A 20,387-nucleotide genomic window follows, 5' to 3' on the forward strand; every position below is an offset into this window, starting at 1 on the left:
ACATAAACGTTAAATAAAAAGGTTCACATGTAATCTAACTTTTTTATCGTTTGCACGAAAAGTAATTCACAGCGTCGGTGGAAGTTAGAAATTTTCAAAGCTAAATGACATAATACAGTTGAAGTGATATCATCTCCTCTCGCAATTGCTTCTTTTTTCTTTGTTTTTTTTTTTTTTTTTATTATTATAAAGTTGGGGGTATCTGTCTAGACGACGAGGTGACCGACGAGAAAGTTCGTACATTTAATTGCAATTGGGTAAAAGATAGGCAAAAGGGTGAAAGATGATGAGCGTTTTCTGTACTTTTACATTTATCCCTTCCTGTTTCGTAATATAGTTGAAACTTCAAATTATTGGATGGATTAGAATATCTTTCTTCGTTAATTGTGAAAATTCATAGTACATTTTATCATAAAAATTGATTTCTTCTTGTATTAAAAGTATGTCTTATTAGGGAGGAACAAATCTATTCAATTTTGTTCTATCGTATAAAGATTTATTTAAACAATATTATTTTTGCGAAGAATAGAAACGTATCGTTAAATAATTTTATCGTAAAAATGATGAGATCAAGGAAAATGTTTCATTTTATTTTATTGAGAAGTAATAAAGCTGATGAGTTTCGTAGCAAACGACCGTATCCATTTTGATAGAAACTTTCAAGACGTCAAGATTGATTTTTTTTTTTTTCTTTTTTTTTTTTGTAATTTCATTGTATATATTTTCGTTGCAAATATATGCTAACTAACTAAGAGATCGTTTTACCTTCGGCGTTTGAAAAACTCGGCGCGCGAAATTTTCTTTAAGCTACACGACGAGGAATAGGATGATGCTCGTTCGGAAAAGAAAAGAAGAAAAAAGAAAAGGTAAAAACGATTCGCCGAGGGCGAAAATCCGATGTCGTATTTCTCGAAAACGTGAGTGTGCTTAAGGTTAGTCAGGTTGAATGGAAGAGGTAGTCAAAATGGGTTGTGGAGTCAAAAGGCTTCTTTCCGGCTAACTAAGCACATATAAATAAGTAAGAGAGTCCTACCCTTGAAAAGTCACTCGTGTTGGAATGACTTGGTAAAAGAAGGTAGGAAACCTTGGTAAAACTTACTGACATTATAAATATATATTTCATTTCGCTTAGACGGATCTTTTCTTGAATTACGGTAATTACAACAACAACAACAACAACAAAAGCTTCTTTTATTAATTACTTTATAATCATTCGATACACGTTCATTGGTTATATATTTCGTAAAAATGTTAAATAAATCAATATAACAAAAGATGAACATATATTAAAAGGTATAAGATAAGATAATAATTGGATCTAACATAAATATTTCCTTCGATCGATTTTTCCTATATAATTTGGATAAATCGTTTTTTATATATCAGTTTAAAAAGCATGTCCTGGGTAGAACAAAGTTTCGTTTTACGAAGGACAGATGACTAACGAAGGACATCGAATGTCGAAAGCACTGCTCCTGTCTTTGGGGAAAAGGACTGACTGAGTCCTGTTAGTCGATGGACAGAGTTGGACGGCAGGAAATTCGTGTGGCACGTTTCACGATCGCGACAATGTATATAGGGGGTTAGACGGAACGAGATGTTACGAGTCCCACGGGAACTGTTTCCTGATATACGTAGAAGAGCCGTGTTCTCTGCGTTCCATTGAATAACTCAGTGTTGCACGCCGCCACCATTCTCGACATCTTCTTCCTTTCTCTTTACCCTATGCTACCTTTCGCCCCAACCTCGTTTGGGGATCATCCAGTTCAAGGAAAGGAAAGGAAAGGAAAGGAAAAAGAAAAAAAGAGAAAATAAAGAATAATGAGAATGGAAAGAAAGAAGAATCGATAAAGAGTCTCTCGTTTGCCACGCACACCCACTGCAAAGACTGCCTCCCCCCCCTCCCGATGTTTCCTTTCTTTTCTTTTTCTTTTCTTTTTTTTTTTTATCCTCTTTATTTAAAAGATCCGCGTCACGAAAATTCGTGCTTTCTTTTGAAGATATGCATTAAAATGTGTCAGTGATCGTGATATCTAACGCAAGTCGTTTACTTTGCATTTTTCTAAAAGGATTACATTTTTTCTTTTTCTTCTTTTTTTTTCTATTCTTTCATTCATTATTACTATAAACGATAAAGTTAAAAAAGTAAAATTAATTTTTTTGTTTACATTTATTTTTGTATTTGTCTATACTATAATAATAATAGATATATAGGGATATTAATCTTGAAATTAGTTTTTGAAGGATTCAAAAATGAAACCATAAATGAACAAGTATTATAAGTGTAAGTACGTATAGTTTGAGGAAAGATAGAAATAGAAAGCAGGTATATTTAATAAACGTTAAAGTTGGTCAGCGAAATTTCGGTGTATTTCTACTAGGACGTAAGGGAAGTCATCGAGTTGGTTGAGAGAACGACGGACCGCGCTGGTTAATAGAACAATAGGACTCGTAAGCGGAAAACGGTCTATTCGGGTATTTGCATTTGCGGTATGCATTGCACATTGAATGTGACTAAATGATGCCTGGGTTTCCACGTATGCAACGAAATTCTACGCGTAGATCTTCGTCCTCGTCCTCGTCGTCGTCGTCGTCTTCGTTGGGATGCATCTAGAATCGTTAAACTGGAAATGGAAACGAAGTTGTAGCGATTCGTTAACCGAAAACAACGAGGATAACGAGTCGATGTTATAGCAAAGAAGTCGATAATCTACGAAGGAAACAAAATTTGTAAGTGTTTCCTGAATTTCAGAGATGTTTCAACTATTTTATCTAAAAAAGTCTACTAACCGACATGTGTTCTAATAGAAAGAAAAATTGTATTCGTGTGCATTGATTCTTTATGATATTAATAATAAAGGATTTTAAATATTATCGACCTTTTTTTCAATAAAATTTTTGTAATAAACAATATAACAAAGAATAACGATAAACTTATTGTGCATTTATTCATAAAAGAAAATGTTTATAACGTAAACTTATATTTTTAGTAAAATGAAATAAACTTTGTATGCTTGCTTGCTTGCGTGGGGTACATTTATTCTTATATTCTCTTTTTCATATTTACTTTTTATTCTTTCTTTATATATTTCTTGTCGCGAGTTTCTTTTCTTTTTTTATTTTCTTTCCCTCTTTTTACAGTTGCATCTTTCTTTTTCTCAAAGTCTATCTCCGAACCCTTTTCTTTGGTTTTCTCTCTATGTCTTCTTCTCTTTCATCCCTCCACTTGCCCTTCTAAGCACGACATGAAATAAAAAGAGAGTAAATACTCCACGCCGTCGTCTCAAAGTACATAGGCGTTTGGCACGAAACCAAATTCCACCACTACCATCACTATCACCAACTACCACCACCATAGAAACGGTCATCAACGACAGGGTTGCGAGAGTACCGACACGCGAGAATAGTCGACCGATCCTTTTATACGTTTCCTATCTCTTTCTTACTTTATTTCTTTCTTTATTTCTTTCCTCCTTGTTCATCCTCGATTTTTCCCAAGAAGAGAAAAGTTTCTACCTTTCGGTTCTTCCTCGTTAACCGTACGAAAAACTGCAAGATTATTCGAACTACGGGCGGCGAGCTTATCTCGCGAAATCAACGAAAAGAAATACCCTCGGCCTTTAATATTTGATTCAATTTTTAAACCTTAACAATTCTCATCCGAAGATATACCAATTCCAATTTCTACTTTTTTTTTTCTTATCGAGTTTATCGATTATTACGTCCACCGGCGTAGGATTTTTCTAATAATTTATTAAAACTTTAACTCGATAAATTATTTAAATTATTTAATACAATGAGAACTCGTTTATATCTCTTGATACTGTAAGACTGTAAAAAAAAACGAATTTCATAGGGTTAAACAAAAAAAACAAGACATTTATAAAAATTCCTATCTTTTACGTTTCGTCCAAAAATATGTTTACCTTTAGCTTTACATTTGTATTAATTTTAATTCGTATTTTTTACTCTCCCCTCTCATTTATAATATCTATATTTTATTAATTAATTTTCGACGCACATGTTAATGTTCATACTTAAAGCAAGGGAAATTACAAAGTCACTTTGATATTTCACCATTTGGTCTCTATGTTACGAAAGACCATTACACCGTAAAACCGCACTCAATCAATACCGTCATCGAAAATGACATTGCGATCGGTAAGCGAAATGTGTTCTGTTGTCGCTTTATTTTGAATTTGGCGTCTAGTTTTCGGCTCGAAATGCAGAGGAAGAGTAAGTGGAAGAGAGAAAGAGAAAGCGAGAGGAACAGAGAAATAGAATAGGGGGTGGGTGGGGAGTTACTCGCAGCGCGTAACTGTTTGCTAATTATCCCCAATTAATCTGGTCGCTTTGCGTTCGTACGTCTGTCATCGAACCGTGACATGTGGGCAGCCCGTTATAACCACGACAGCCTATACCCGAGATCGTGCTCGTTATTAACGATTCGATCGTTCGTTCAAGAGCAATAGCGAATCACAAATATCCCTCTTACTCTCTCTCTCTCTCTCTCTCTCTGTGTCTCTGTCTCTCTTGTTCTCTCTTTCTCTTTCTCTCAGTTTACCACGACAAACAGTTGTGGTCAGCAGAAGAGGGACCTCTGTGTCATACGAAACATCCGATGATTACGTCCTTGAGGAGTACACTATGGTTTAGAAATCAATGACACGAACGAATTCCAACTCTTAACGTGGACATCCCTTCAACGAGATACTGCTGCTGTTATACATTCTCATAATCACTCGAAATTTTTCCGATAGTTAGTTTTTCTCTTTTTCTTTTTTCTTTTTACTCTCTCTTTTCGAATCATCGACAATTTCCCTCTGTGAGTAATTACTTTTCGCTAGGTAACGAACTATATTTATATATTTTTTATATAATATAAGAATATATGTTGTTTCCCTTTGTTTTTAGCAGAAAGTCGAGCTCGAATTTCTCGTCGATTGCGCACGCAAAGGAAAATCTCTAACAGAGAGAAAGATCTTACATTAGAAAGTTTTCTTTAGCTTTAAAAGGAATTTCTAAACTTTTCTAAATCGTTTAAGAGAAGATTCGTTCGAATAAGGAAAGTTTCGTTTTTTTTTTATTCTTTTTTTAAGGAAGTTTCTCTCGTATAAAAAAGTAGGAAAATTGTTTCGAAATGTATTACTCATTCGTACGAATTATATTTATACTGAAATGCAGAAATATTGGAAGACAATTATTTAATTAATATGATCGTATTATTATCGCATCGAGATATTTTACATTAAGATTTATGAATGATTTGATCTCTAACAGAATTACGATCCTTTATTAAGTATTTACTTATTTAATTAATCATCGGACAGTTTGTACTTCATTATTAAGAGTCGTTTTCCTCGAGAGCTCATTAAATTTTAACTCGATTTACTGACTTTCTTCTCTCTTTTGATATTAAAGTAAAGACTTACCTTCATTCTTTCTTACTAGATTTTTAATGAATTCGAAATACCTTTCGTTCCTAGTAGAATTTTTATTCCTATTTCTAAAAAGAATCTAAGAGAGGATTCGTCTTTATTATCATTTAATGTTCGTTAAATGATTTAAAGATGTCCATTTGCTAAACTATTTTGGTTTAAACAGAATTTTTTTTTAGTTTTTAGGATATCAATATTTTATTAATTATTTTATTAATAAACTTGTGTGTTTGTTTTAATTCTACTAATATTTATTTATAATATTTCTATCGTAAAAATGTGTAATATATTTGTAATTTGTTTTGTAAGCTAGTAGTTTATATAAAAAAATTGAAAAAAAAAAAAAAAAACATACATAAAGAATATTAATTATTATCTTATATAAAGAGTATATATAGTTCATTAATTAAGTACTGCATTTCTCTCTGACAATTAATTCGACTATTGTCAGTCGTATTGCTATATCATGCAGGAATGGTTTGTTAATTATCGAACCTCGAGGGCGTCATGTTACAAGTGCGAGATTGTTACGAAGATTCTTGATTACACAATTAGCACGTTTCTTCTGGATCATGGAATCAATTATTTGAACACCGAAGTAGGCCATCTACTGACTTTGACAGATTTGCCTTTTACTAAACGATTTCTTCGGATGGATTGGCCGATTATTTATAGCCTGTTGAAATCAAAGGTAATATTGGATCTATTGGATCGAGTTTTTACTGCAAACACAAAAATTCTAAATAATTTCAACGTTTCAGAAAAGAAAACGTCATTACTTTTGTAAAAAGTTTTTGATCTGTAAATTAATTTAGAAAATAAAATATTTATAATTTAATTATATACTCCTATATATATAACATATAATATTAATTTCTGTAGAACCGAATTAAAAATAGCATACAATGATACGGATCAAACTGTAAAAAGAGAATTAATTTTAATATAAAAGTAATAAGAATTGTTATATTTTTAATTAAATTAAACCTGGTAATAACATTCTCGACGAAATAACGAATTTAATTACGAAGTAGGATTAGGAGACTGATTGGAAGAAAATAAAATATGAGATTGCTCGCGTAATCGAAATACTTGTTTTTCACTTGTATTTTATCTTTCATCACATATAACAAAAACAATTAACACCCGCAAAATTCTTATTGCATGGAACATGTACATTTGTGGTAACAAAGAACAATAATATAGTTATAATTAATACAAATATAATATAATAGTGTGAAATTATTTAACAGTAACATGATATATCACATTACTTAGGTGTAAAGCACTAGAAAAATCTTAGTTTTTCTTAGCAATATATTTACAGTATTTTCGTACATTATTATTAAATATATACCTATATATTTATATCATATATAAACGTTCATAGAGAAACGATATACCGCTTAATTTTATATTAAATTTCGTTAGTTTTATTCTTATGCAGTCAAAATCTTACTTCAAAAAATTATGTAATAAATCGAACTTGTAATAATCGATCACAATATTGAACAAATTTTTCTATTGGTTCATTTGAGACCGTGTTTATAGTAATATAATCAATACCGTTAAAGAAGACTCTTTGAACCTTTTTTTGAATACGCGAGTAGTAATTTATCATTATAAATAAACAAATAAAATATTAACGACGTGTCACGTATTCGTTGATAGTAAAAGGATAACAACAACAACAAAAAAAAAGAACAAGCCTCTGCATTCCCCTTTGTTGCATCACACTTATATGCACATAATACATAATACATACATAATCGTAATAAAACGATCATTGGACTATAAAAAAATCTTTTATCAGAGATCAATTATTATAGTAAAGACTGTCGACGTAATTAGACACAAGTTGGAATGTTTTACGATCACGTCGGTCAGAAAATAAATACATTTCATGTTATTATCCCTGTTCTTATCGGTTAACGAATATCCAACGTTCGTTATCATGGAATAGGATCCAACAGATATTCTCTAATTCCACGTCCATCTCGTTCTCTTCATTTCCATTAAAACGGTCGATCGTGTCCCTACTGGAAAGCAGACAGACTACTTCCATGGGGTTCCAGGGATAATGAAATTTGCATCTCTCGCGGTCGCGTTTTACTCGCTATCAGAAATGCAATCGTTTAGTTGTACCTTCCGGGCGTCGCCATTGCTCGAATAAGCGACCTTACTGTAATCATATGCCGAAGAATGATGCTTCTTGATGCACCATTTGACGGCTACGTAAATCGTCGCGATGACAACGATCATCAAATTGATCGAGAAGATAACGGTGAACCAATAAAACCAGATTGTTGACTCGAATCGCCAGGCCAAATTCTGAAGAACGCACTGGGACTCGCCGAAATTTGTCAATAGTTTGGAATCGGAGTGACAGGTTGTGCATTCACCATCGGTTGCTCCGGAACAGGTCAGACAGGAGTAGTGACAGTTCCCGCATACCTTTCTGCTACTGGATTCCTCTATGATGGCATAACTTCCTATCGGACATTTTTCCCAGCATTCATCCTCATATTGGTACCAGTTGGATTTACATTCTGAAAAATGATACAACCTTCGTTTTCCATGCTATTCTATTACTATTTTATACAAATTCTAAAAGAACTACTTTGTTTTTTTTTTTCAATATCGATGCATACCTAATTTTATAAGAAAAAGAATAAATAAAAAAGAAAAAAAAGAAAAGAAAAGAAACATAGGAGAGATTATCACCAAATAACTCGTAGGATATTGGTCAATACACCTTCCAACACTACATATGAAAGATCGTCTAAGCAAGGCTTTTCAAATAAATTGTAAAAAGAGACATGCATAAAATTATCCACTATAAATAAATACGTAAAAGCATTTTTGCAGGCATCCCTAATACAAAACACAGACTTACACTTTTTTGTGTCTTTTTTGTTTTTGTTTTGATTACGTCTATGTAAAACAGCGAGAGGAAAATAGGTTTCTATCTCGTTAATCTCCATTATCTTCGTTTCGTCATTACGGTCGATAGTTATTTTGTAACTCAATAAGTAATTTCTTGGTTTTCGTGACCGATTATATCCCAATAAGCAAAGTATACCTATCATCGAAGGATCACTAAACTTTCCTTTCGCTGCAATTTACATCTCGGCATGTTCGCAACACTGAAGTACAATTTCTAGCGGTTGAAAATGCCTCTACATGGAATACATAAATACGATACGCAAGCACATAATATCTCGATAATTCTGTTTGCATTCGAACAATAATATACGCACACATACATACATATACTATGTACACATTGTTTAGAATCTAATTATAGCTCGCTTAATTAAATCGAACATACACGTCGAGCATATAAAGTCGAGATCGACCATAATGAACGTTCTTCGATTTATTATATTATAATATCTATTATCCAATCTTGTATTAATATAAATTTATAGACAAAAATATTTATTAGAATAACGTACCAATTGTTACTATATATACATATATATCACTTTTTACAAGATTTACCTGAAAAAAAAAAATTGTTATTTGTGGATCGTGTAAAAAGTGTGTTCACGTTAAATAAGTTCAAAGTTTCATATATATATATTATTTTATTCTTCTTCTTCTTTTTACTATATTTACAATTTTCATCTCTGCAAATTCAAGGAGCCTATCATCATTTGAGAGAAAATCTTTACCAAAAACTTTACTCCAAGAATTTCAAATAACGATAGTCTTCCTGAATTTGCAGGGATCAAATTGTAAATTTATTTAAAAACTTTACTCAATAGGGTAACATTTGGAACTTTTGTCGTACGCGTTAGAAAATACGCTCGGAACTAAGTCGATTTAAGTACAGATCTAATTTCTATTCTCTTTATTCGATTCTTTTTAAATACTTCGAATGTAAATTAAAAAAGAATACAAGTTCTTTATTAGAATAGAAATTTGTAGCTTAGTTGACCGTTAATCGTACCATACGTTTAATACTTACACATTTCCCACCCAAATTTCATAGACAAGCATAGAAATTAGAATTAAATACGAAAGATACCCAAACGAATTCTTTAATATTTTAAAGGTATTCTTACACATATCAAAGCAATAAATAATAAACATATAGATCAGACACAAAGCAAGCAATACGAGCAATAAAGAAGACAGAATACATGCAAGCACTTATATATTAGTAAAGATAATTATAATAGTAATATTAGAAGAGCAAGCAATCAGAGTCGAATTAAGGGAAAAGCTAGAAACAAAGAAATTTGAATATTTATTATATTTTTCGGTTAGATAACTAACATACGTATTATAATACGTGCATAAAATAAATGTATGTATTTTTGGTACACGAGAAAATGTTTTTCCTTGTTCAATTTATCCAGAGAAAGTTGTATTAAAACGTACAAACTTTTTAATACTTTAATCGAGGGATCTTACAAATAACGAGAGGATGGTTTGGAGCTCAAAGTTATGATCCTTAATCCGACTCTGTATACGGTTACAGGATTTAATACAGGAATCATATACAGTAGAGAAATAAGACTCACCGTGCTGGTGAAGCTATCAGAAGGATAGGTCTTTTTTTTGGTACTGGGTGTGGATGTGATTGGTATTGGTGGTGGTTGTGGTGGTGGTAGTGGTTGTGGTGGTGGTGGTGGTGGCTGAGCTGACAAAATCCGCGCCGCAACTTCCGCCCAGGAAGAGCCCAACGAGTACCTAAATACGTTTTGTGAACCTGCTATGAAGTAGGGAGGGGGAAGGGAGAGGAGAGTTGGGGGAAGGAGGGTTGGATAAAAGCTATGGTTGTCACGTCGACAAAATAATCTACCCTAGTTCCTTCCTTTTTTCTGGATTACATAATACTCTTTTTCTTTCATCTTGAAGAAGAATGACGACACACGATTTTCTTTACATAGGACGACAACGGGATTTTTTTGAATTGCTGTCAAACAACTAGCTTTCGCTTTAACTTTAAAAAGACTTCATCATCAGTTTATTTTATTTTTCTCGTTGGAAGTTACTCAGAACGTTGTTGGTTTGCGGTCTAAAATGTCTCACTCATTGTCGTGCAAGTTTTTCTTTTTTTTCTCTCCTTTTTAAAAGAACTTTTAGAATGTAAACGTATGTTGTTTGAACGTAAAGTATGTTGAACATAAAGTATGTTTCTTGCTGTGCCTGCGTTGGAAGGTCACGTATGAAAAATACAAAAATTATTACAATCTCGTTTCGAAGTTGCGCGACGTGAAAACTATTATTTTAACGCGATACTTTTCATTCTTGTTCCAAACAGTTAGGAAAGAAAAAAGAAATTACGCGTGTTTTTTTTCTACAAATTTAACTACTAATCCATAAGAATAACTTCAGATTTAACGTTTAATAATTTTTTTCTCGTTCCTTGGTATTGTGGGAAATCTTGTAGTAAGTTTAGTCCTTGCGATAGAAGAGAAGGGTGCTGAAAAGGTGTCAAAAATTGATTATAGTTAGAATAGTTAGAATATAGGAGCTCGTGCATTCACAGAAGTGCGTATTAAAAGTAAAATATCGATGCACGGATTTATGCTATTTTTTGAATGAAATAAAAATGCGGTTCTCAAGCATTATTTTGCTAAGCAATCTTAAGAGATAAATGCATGAAAAGATAAAAAAAAAAAAAAAAGAAAAAAAAAAGTAAAGAAGAGATAAATTTTGTTTTCATATTTCGTACAAATAAAATGGTTAATAAAATTTTTTTATTGATTTTTGAATTTAGTTGAAAAAGAAAAAAAAAAAAAGTAAATAAAAAATAAATTTGGGAAAACAAGAAATAAGTCGATTGAAACGCGTATAACGAACGATGATAAAAAATGTATTTAGGGGATGTAAATTAAAAAATTCCACGTTAATCCGAGCTCGGTCGTTCCGCGAAATACAGGTTCGTAGAGTTTGTATTAAAATTCGTTGAATTATTTCCCGCTGCGTGGAGAACGAATAAAAGTTGATTTTGAATATTTTTTTTTTTTTTTTATCGTTTTCTCTCCATAGCGATTATTTTTATTGATTTTCGTGTACCACCTACTACAGGCTCTACCATTCTTTTACCATTTGTAATATTAATTCCGTCTTCAAAGTTTACGTTTGTTCGTGAATTCTACAAAAATGTTATATCGTAATAACGAAAATACTTTTTCAATATATGTATATGTACCAGAGTTAACGACTAGAAATAGTAATAAAAAAAAAAGATAAAGAAATTGATGTTTTACGTGATTTGAAAATGTACGGTTCGTTGATCTCACGTTCGTAGGAAAGTTAATTCTCTCTTCACATTTACCGCGGTTAAATATTTGTCTTATTGTAAGTTTAAAAACTGTTGGGAGAGTGAAATAAAAAAAAAGGATCAAACGGTAAAAACTTTGTTTCTAATGAAAAAAAACAGCGAGGGAAAAGGACGCGTACCGACTGAACGTGTGTGTTGTTCACGAGGGAATCGTTTGACAAATATCGAAGAGAACACTTCGATTGTTCATTTATTCTTTCTTCTCTCTTCCTTTTTACTTATTGGTTTTTTTCTTTCTTCTTATTCTTATTCTTATTCTTAATCTATTTTTCTTTTAATTTCTAATTAGAATCAACAAATTGTTCATTTACTTTCGTATTCAGGATATTCTCCCATTTTTAATTCCTTCATGATATACAAATTTCAATATCGCATATAATGATTCCATAATAATTGCAATTACTTATACAATATATTATTATGTATATGTGTACATAAATGTATGTGGCAAATCCTCGCGACCTGCTCGCGCCCGATCCTCTCTAATCTTTTATGTTTTCTCTACAAATTCTTCTCAATTCTATTCCTAATCATTTCTTTATGGTTTCAAAAAAAAAAAAAAAAAGAAAAAACAGAGACAAAAAATACCATTCAAATTTGCATACTTTTTTTTTCGTTCGAAATTATTTTAAGGACATTCAACGCCAGCTTGTCGCGAGGAACCGATCGCACGTTCTTCTTTCTTCAATTTTTTTCTTACTTCTGTTTTTTTTTTTGTTTTTTTTTTTTTTCATGTATTGAAGAACACTATTAACTTAAGATATGTCGCCTCTCCAAGCAAAGATACATTTTACAATACATACAAAGATTTACAATAGATACATTAACAATATGGCGGACCGTACATGGAGGAACAACGTCGGAATACCATTCTCGATATTGAATTTTGATTTTGATCATATTTGCAATCAATGATTTTAACGTAATATCGATTGAAATAAACGATATTTAATAATATCATCTGCTATATCTGAAGAGAAAGAAAAAAAAGCAACAAAATAAATGAGATTATTTTGTTCGACGATTTTGAAAATATTAACAATTAAATCCAGACAAAAAATGTATAACAAATGTTTACGTCAATTTGAACGTACGATTCTTTCTCTCTTTTCGCGTATAAAATTATAAATTTAATAAATAATTTTGGAGATCCGCGCGCTTGTTCCACCGTGACGTCACAAGTATTGTACATTTTGGAAGATACGTCACACCTGAACGAATTAAAATACATTCAACGTCCATTGTACCACTTAACAGCCACGCCCGTACCATTTTAACTTTTTTTTCTTTTTTTTTTTTCTTTTTTTCCCTTTCGTGATTTTCTTTTTTTAATTTTTTTTCTTATGTGTAAGTTTTTTTTTATTCAAAAGCTAGCACGCTTCCACGCTGATTTTCTTTTCTTTTTTTTTTTTTTTTTTCTCTATATAATTGACTGACATCTGAAATCAATGAAATTATTATAGTTTGATCAATCCCCTGCACTATCCTATATCTCGTCACGTTTATTAATAATTAATTTACGTTTATACAAGAAACCAAAAAAGAAACATTGGAACAGTCGATCTTTGCAGTATCAAATCAGCGTCGAAGTATAACGATGAAGAAACGTTTTAGCCGTTAATCTCGGTTATTCATTTCTTTTTATTTTTTCTTTTTTTTTTTTTTATTTTTCTCTTTATTTTTCTTTTCTTTTTTCACTATACCATCATAATATAACGAGTCGCGTTTCTCTCATTGTGAAAAAAGGTAATGAGGTATTTTTAGAAAACGTTGGCTTATGCTTAAATATTGTACGAAATGTAATTTTAAACTATCGTCAATTCGACGTTTTCCCTCATATATATATTTTTTTTCTCTCTTTCTATCTGTCGAGTTCTTTTCTCTAAACATTGATACACCGTTTTTCTTAAAAACAAAAAAAAAACATTTTTCCGAGTAAAATACCACACTTTATTGTTTTTTTCTCGATCAAAGACACAAAATCGGTACAAACGTGCAGCCAAACGATCATCGAAGTTATATTTCCAACGAAAAACCCTTTGATTATCTCTAAGGGAGCGTAGCTATCAATTCGTTCCACCGTCGTATGAAAATTTCTTTTCTTTTTTTTTTTTTTTTTTTCTTTTCTTTTCCTTTTCCCCGTTTGCGATACACGAAACGTTCCGATAAATTCGTCTATGGTATTTTCTTATGTACATTTATAATACATTATATGCATGTGTGTCTGATATATATATATAACGCGTGCATTTGAAACAAAAAATTGCGAATGTTTTATTCGAAAGAGTAAACAAAAAATGGAAATAAAAATAAAATCGAAGAAATAATTATCGTCATATTGTTACAGATTTTTTTTTTTTTTCTTTTTTTACACGATTTTATAAGTCGAAAAAACACGTAATGAATTTTGTTCAAATTAATATCTTGAAAGTAAAAATGAAATTTTCATACATATCCGAGTTTGTTATCACGCATTATACACATATTCGCATTTTTAATTGTCCTAGTGTTATCCGTTGGATAGAGCATTTCGTAATGCATAACTTGTGTTTGTAAGGAAGTTTAAAAGCTAAACATTTGATTACGTTGTTGTTGCATAATCAGACGTAGCTTGTAGGTTAGCATTAAGTTATTAATATTATTAATATTATTATTATTATTATTATTATTATATTAATATTATTAATATTATTATTATTATTATTATTAATATTATTATTAATATTATTATTATTATCGTCGACGATGGCTGAGTCGGTATTTTGTTACACCGATATCTTCGATCGTTTTTAAAATTATGATATTATATTATTATAGGCATATCTATATGTATATATTTATATATAAATACATATCACATAATATTCAACAAACATGACAGTTACACGTAAAAAATTATCTATTAAATACGGAAGCGTACTCTTTTAATTAACGCTCACTGCTATAGGTTTTCGCGTACTTCTTTTGAACGACACAGGAAGAACACGCGTGATAAAAGGAAAGAAGTTTCAAGTTGAAGATGTATGGCAAAGTGGGTTGGTTGGTTGGGAGGGGAGGGGTGGTAAAAGTTAACGAAATAGCGATCCCATGTATTTTATGGTAGCCTCCGTTTAATAAAAAAGTCAATGGATATCGTAAATCGTGTGAGAACAAAGTGAATAGAGATTCTACCGATTCCGTGTACGTATTTTAATTATGCAACGTTTCGAAGCAAGTTGGAGAATAGTTTATACCAAACTACGAAATTGTGTCAGAAAATGTGTCGAATAGTATGCGAGAGAAATTTAAAACGGGCTGTTAGAAAATTTCGTTATTTTAAAACGAATCAATCGATTTTTGGTTTTTTTCTTTTCTTTATTTTTTTCCACAACAATCGTTTTTAATTAAGTTCACTTTGTTCTTGAGAAACGAGAATATTATCGACACGATAATGATCGAATGTAAAAATTCGAGTATCATTTGATTATTTTGTTCTCTTATTTTTCGAAACAACTTTTATTTTATTCTATTATCGTACTCCAATCGTGAGATTAACGAGGAAAAAAATAATGGGGAACAGTTCTAAGCCGTTAATTCCGAACTCTTTTTTTTTTTTTTTTTTTTTTTTTTTTTTTTTTTTTTCGTTTTATTTTTTTTTTTACCCAACGCTTCACGGTAATGCGAATAACCCGTGGTGGTACGAATTCGTTTTAAACGGAGACTACCTAATGTTTAGGTATAAACAAATGTTCTATGTATACCATACATTAAAATGCATCGTACGTTTTATTCCTTTAGTCGTATTCTACCCGAGAGACCTATTAACATTCCGAAGAAAATTAACGATAATCGCGATCGTGATATACAAACTTAATTATTTTTTTTTTTTTTTATCACTGGAAAGAAGAAGGGTTCACTGGATGATAGATGCGATAAGTACGATCGCGACAAAATAAAATAGAAATAGAAAAAAAAAGGCAAAGAAATAGATAGTCGAAGTTCATAAGTACGTCAATCAATCACAATACCTATTTAAATGTTAAGCTTATATAACTTACGCATTTGTAATTAATAATTAATTATTTAACCGCAAAATTTTGTCTACCTGCAGACACACGAGAGAAAGCATATTTAAAAATTAAATTACGAGATGATATAATCATATGTTTATCTCTATCCTCGTCATTTAATCGAACATTGATTATTCTCTTATTTATATCGAACTCACATCATTTAGATCCGAATATATCGAGTTATATAATACGATGTTCATATTCAATCTCTCGTTCAATGGATAATTAAGAAAATACATGATTATTTGATAGTAGATGTAATTTTGGCACACTAATTAGCATATGATTTAATGATAACCACATATAAATCCGTAGCTCTGTGTGGAGCTTTCTAATTTAAATTCGATTTAAAAGAAAGCAAAAAAGAAAAAAAAAACTAATAAATATTCGTTCTCGATCTAATCAAGAGATGGTTCTTCGTTATTATTTTTTTCATTTGTTTGATTTCTTATTTTGTTTTTTTTTTTTCATTGGATAAAAAACAACAACGAGGAAAATAGAGAAACACGTAATTCGATTCGAGTACGATATGTAAGGGCACTAAATGCGCGCTACATCACTTCGAAAGGACGAGTATTTCAAAAATCTCTACGAGTCCATATTTTCTTTTTTCTTTCTCTTTTATTTCAATCTTTTTACGAATTGAAAAATTAGCATGATAATATTGTAGGAACATCGTTTCGAACGATACATCAGCGTCGCTTTCTTACAAGAATATTAATACTTTTCTTTTTGATCTCATTTTAAAAAAAAATTCAAACGACTCAAAATAATTTATGCTAAATTTCTAAATCGTAATATTTTTCGATCGATAAAATTTACGAATCAAATTAATAACACAGTAATTAAATTAATATTAAATTTGAATATTAATGAAACAATTCATCGATAAAATTAAATAGAAAGGAGATAATATATAGGATTTCATTTTACTAGGGAAGAAAGACAGATAAAGGGAGAGGAGAATGAAAGATCATCGGAGAACCGTAAACCTATGGCGATATAGTACCCTTACAAATTAAACTGATATGCGATAAATTGCCTCTACGATTAATCGATAACGGCGATAAATTATTCAATCCCAAATGACCATCGGTTGCCGTTATCGCACGTCACATTGCCATTCTTGCACAGCATTCGATTATGATTATGATATGAAATATAATGTAACAACAAGAACGATAAATGTTATTTTACTTTTTGTTTTTTTCTTCTTCTTCTTCTTTTTCTTTTTTTTCCCCCTCCCCAATAAAAATTTACTTACTTACGATCGAAACGAATCACGTACATTTTTCACGAGTTTTTCAAAGAGTATTAAAAAGTTAATGAAATGTATTCCAAGCCGTTGCACTGACGAATAATTATTAATTAAAAGTTGTTCAATAATAATAGATATTTGTTTTCAATATGATAAAATAATCCTATTTCATCAATATGTCGGATTGTGTAATAATAAAACAATTAATAATATTTTGCAATAACTTTTCGCAAAAAAAAAAAAACCTCGACGTTGTTTGAATTAAATAAGATACTTTTTTCTTTTTTTCTTTTTCCAATAAACAAAACTATTCGTGATATCGAATAATTATAATTGGTATGTTTTCTTTTTCTATTATCTTATTTGCTTTTTACGTTAATCTAAAAATTCGAGAACGTTTTTGATTTATTTCACATGAAATCGATGGTATAAGTTTTGTTTGTATTCTTTCTCCAAAAATTTCATCCATGAGTTAGCAATAATGGATAAAGAGAAGCAAAGGAAAGCGGAAAAGAGTGTTTCGGTTAAATTTGAGGAAAAGTGATAAGAAAAGAAAAGATAAGAAAAGAAAAAAAGAATATTCAAGGCAAACGTTAAAGAGAAATGTTCGACTTTCCGTGTTAAACGGAGAAATCAGTGAGCTTGCTCTTGGAAAATATATATATATATATGCATAAAGAAAGAAAGAAAAAAAAAGAGAGAGAAAAAGAGAGAGAGAGACACATTTGGAAGGTTTAATTTGGCCTAGCATGAAGGCCAGAACGAGCAAGCATGCTGGCTAACGACGAATCGAAAAGTGGGTCGTTTCGTAGGCGAAGCAGCACCACCAACGCGACTCTTTTCTCTCGATTTTCCGTTTCGTTTCGTTCGCTCGAACGCCAACCGAAAGAATTATTCGTTTCATGCACCCTGAATGTTCTACAGCAGTGTGAGTCAAGCATGGTGCTGCTGGCACCACCAGCAGCACCAGCAGTACCAGCACCAGCCGAGTAAAACAGTACACAACAAAATAAAAAGGAAATCGGTAGCATGGTTGCTGTTGTAACTGCTACTGCTACTGCTACTGCCACTGTTACAGTTACTACTGCTGTTACTACTCCTGCTTCTGTTTACTACCGTTGCTGTTGGACACGAAAGAACGAAAAAACGTATTACCTGAACTGAATGTGTTCTAACATTCATTCGATCTTTCTTACATTACGTACATGTTTGTAACAGTTGGATATCTATATTGTACTTTTATCAAATTTCAAGGAATACCTCTTGCGTTATCGAAAGATGAACACTTTTGTACGAATTCATTATAAATGTTATTTCATTAAATTTTCATTATATCGAAATTTCTATGTAAAATCAATAAAACTAATCTATTTCACAATTGATGAATCAATTAAATATTAATAAATATAGAAATTCATTGTTATCCAAATGATTTGATTGATATTTGAGAGAAAAAGAAAAAGAAAAAGAAGAAAAAGAAAGAAATAAATAAGAGAAAAAAATGTTCGTAGCTATGTTCTGCATGAGAGCTCGTTTTTTTTTTATACTTCCATTTTAGATCGGAAGTACCAGCTTTCTAGTCAATACCACCAACGCGGACATTCATAGTTTTTCTTTTTCTACGGATATATCGGCAACGATTTTCCAGAGCTCTTTTGATCCTTTGATCTAACAGGAAAAAAAAAACACACACACACACACACACACAGACGAATACTAATAAAAAAATAGAATCATATGTATACGTACGTACACATTAACGTATACGTGAGTTTAAATAGTGAAGCAAAATTTCTACGCTATATCGATGAAGTTGAGTTTGACGTCGAGCGAACGATCAAATTTTGGTCTCTCTTTGAACAAAATAATTCGTCCTTTTCTAAATCTGATCTGAGCATATATATATATAAATCTTTTTACCTTTTATTTTTCTTTGTCCATTTACTTTTCAGATTTTAACGAAATCTAGCATTCACAGTCGTTTAGTTCGGTAGCGAAAATTAACGAGCTTTTTCGCAAACTGTCTTTCAAACGAACTTTAATTTTTCAACCAAAATGCGTTTAACGTTTGTACATAGCAGATACGTTATGTACCTACGTGCTTTCGTTTCGGAGTTATCAGAAAAAAGGCACAGCCATGTTTTGGGCAAGAAAAAGAAAAAAAAAGGAAAATTCTTTTTTAAAAAAAAAAAAGAAAAAAAATGTGCGGTTCAATCGCCGCGACTTTCGTGAAAGGGGTTCGATCGTGCAAATATCTTTATCCAAGAAATATTTGGAGGTGAGCATAGAAAGAGAAAGACACAAAGAGAGGATGTATAGGATAGGATAGCTCATTGTTTCGGCAGTGCTGATGGCTCTGCGGATATTTCCCTGGGGAGGGTTGGGATAAAAAAAAAAAAAAAAGAAAGAAGAAATGTGGACATAGCAGCAGGGAAACGAGAAAACGAGAAAACGAGAAAATATAAGACCCAAGATGGAATATACACGAAGTGAAAAATGTAAAATAAAACGGAGAAAGTGAGAAAGAAAAAGAAAGAGAGAGAGAACAAATAAGAGAAAAGATAGAAGAAAGTAGAATGAAATTAAAGGGAGATATAAAAAAAGAAAGAAAAAGAGATAGAAATGTGTCTATTTTTTTCTTTTTTATATCTCTGTCTCTGTCTTTTTCACAAAACACATTTGACAACAGTAAATATCCAAAATGACAATGTACTTTGAATGATTTCAAATGGATTACGAATCCAGTAATGTTTTTTTTTATGTATGTATGCACGTATGTATAATATGTATGTATGATATATGTATTGATGTATGTATGTATGAATGTAAGTATGTATTTATGTATCAGAAGATACGCGAGGCAACGTTCAACTAGGATCTTACGTAGACACGCGAGATCGCATTAGTAAGAATTACGTAGGAAATAGATCTATTGATCGATCGTGTATTGACCATAAGTGAAAACGTTCGATCGCGATCTCGTAAATGGCAGCTTTACTCGCGGTACCTCGTTATTTTCTCCATTTTTTTCATTTTTCCCCTTTACTTTTTTTTTCTTTTTGTTTAATCGTGCGAAAGAAGAATATGTCACGGCAGATCATAATAATATATCTTCGAACTGATGTTCTTATCTTTTTTTGTCCTTACACATATATGGCATATCGAACAAGACTTTTGTCGGAAGCGCATTCACTCCAAAATCGAATCCTTTAGCTTTGTTATTTCTCTTTCTTTTTTTTTTCCATTTTGCTTTATTTTATTTTACATTTTTTTCTATTTTCCGTCAAATCGAACGTAAAAAGTGCAAAATTGTATTTTTCCTTTTTTTTTTTTCTTTT

At 31.2% G+C, this 20,387-nt stretch overlaps 1 protein-coding gene across 2 annotated transcripts in view; it reads right to left on the reverse strand.

The window, feature by feature from the left end:
- Nucleotides 1-6,518: 6,518 nt before the first annotated feature.
- Nucleotides 6,519-20,387, reverse strand: part of LOC106785371 (furin-like protease 1) — a 183,854-nt gene continuing 169,985 nt past the window's right edge. For both annotated transcript variants that reach the window (XM_014745762.1, XM_014745761.1), the window contains exon 14: nt 6,519-7,987. In XM_014745762.1, coding sequence (XP_014601248.1) covers nt 7,548-7,987 — 440 coding nt within the window. In that variant the 3' untranslated portion in view covers nt 6,519-7,547. The remainder of the gene's footprint in view (nt 7,988-20,387) is intronic.

Source organism: Polistes canadensis, unplaced genomic scaffold (assembly GCF_001313835.1).
Source record: "Polistes canadensis isolate GaletaPanama2010 unplaced genomic scaffold, ASM131383v1 scaffold_49, whole genome shotgun sequence".
Classification (NCBI taxonomy): domain Eukaryota; kingdom Metazoa; phylum Arthropoda; class Insecta; order Hymenoptera; family Vespidae; genus Polistes; species Polistes canadensis.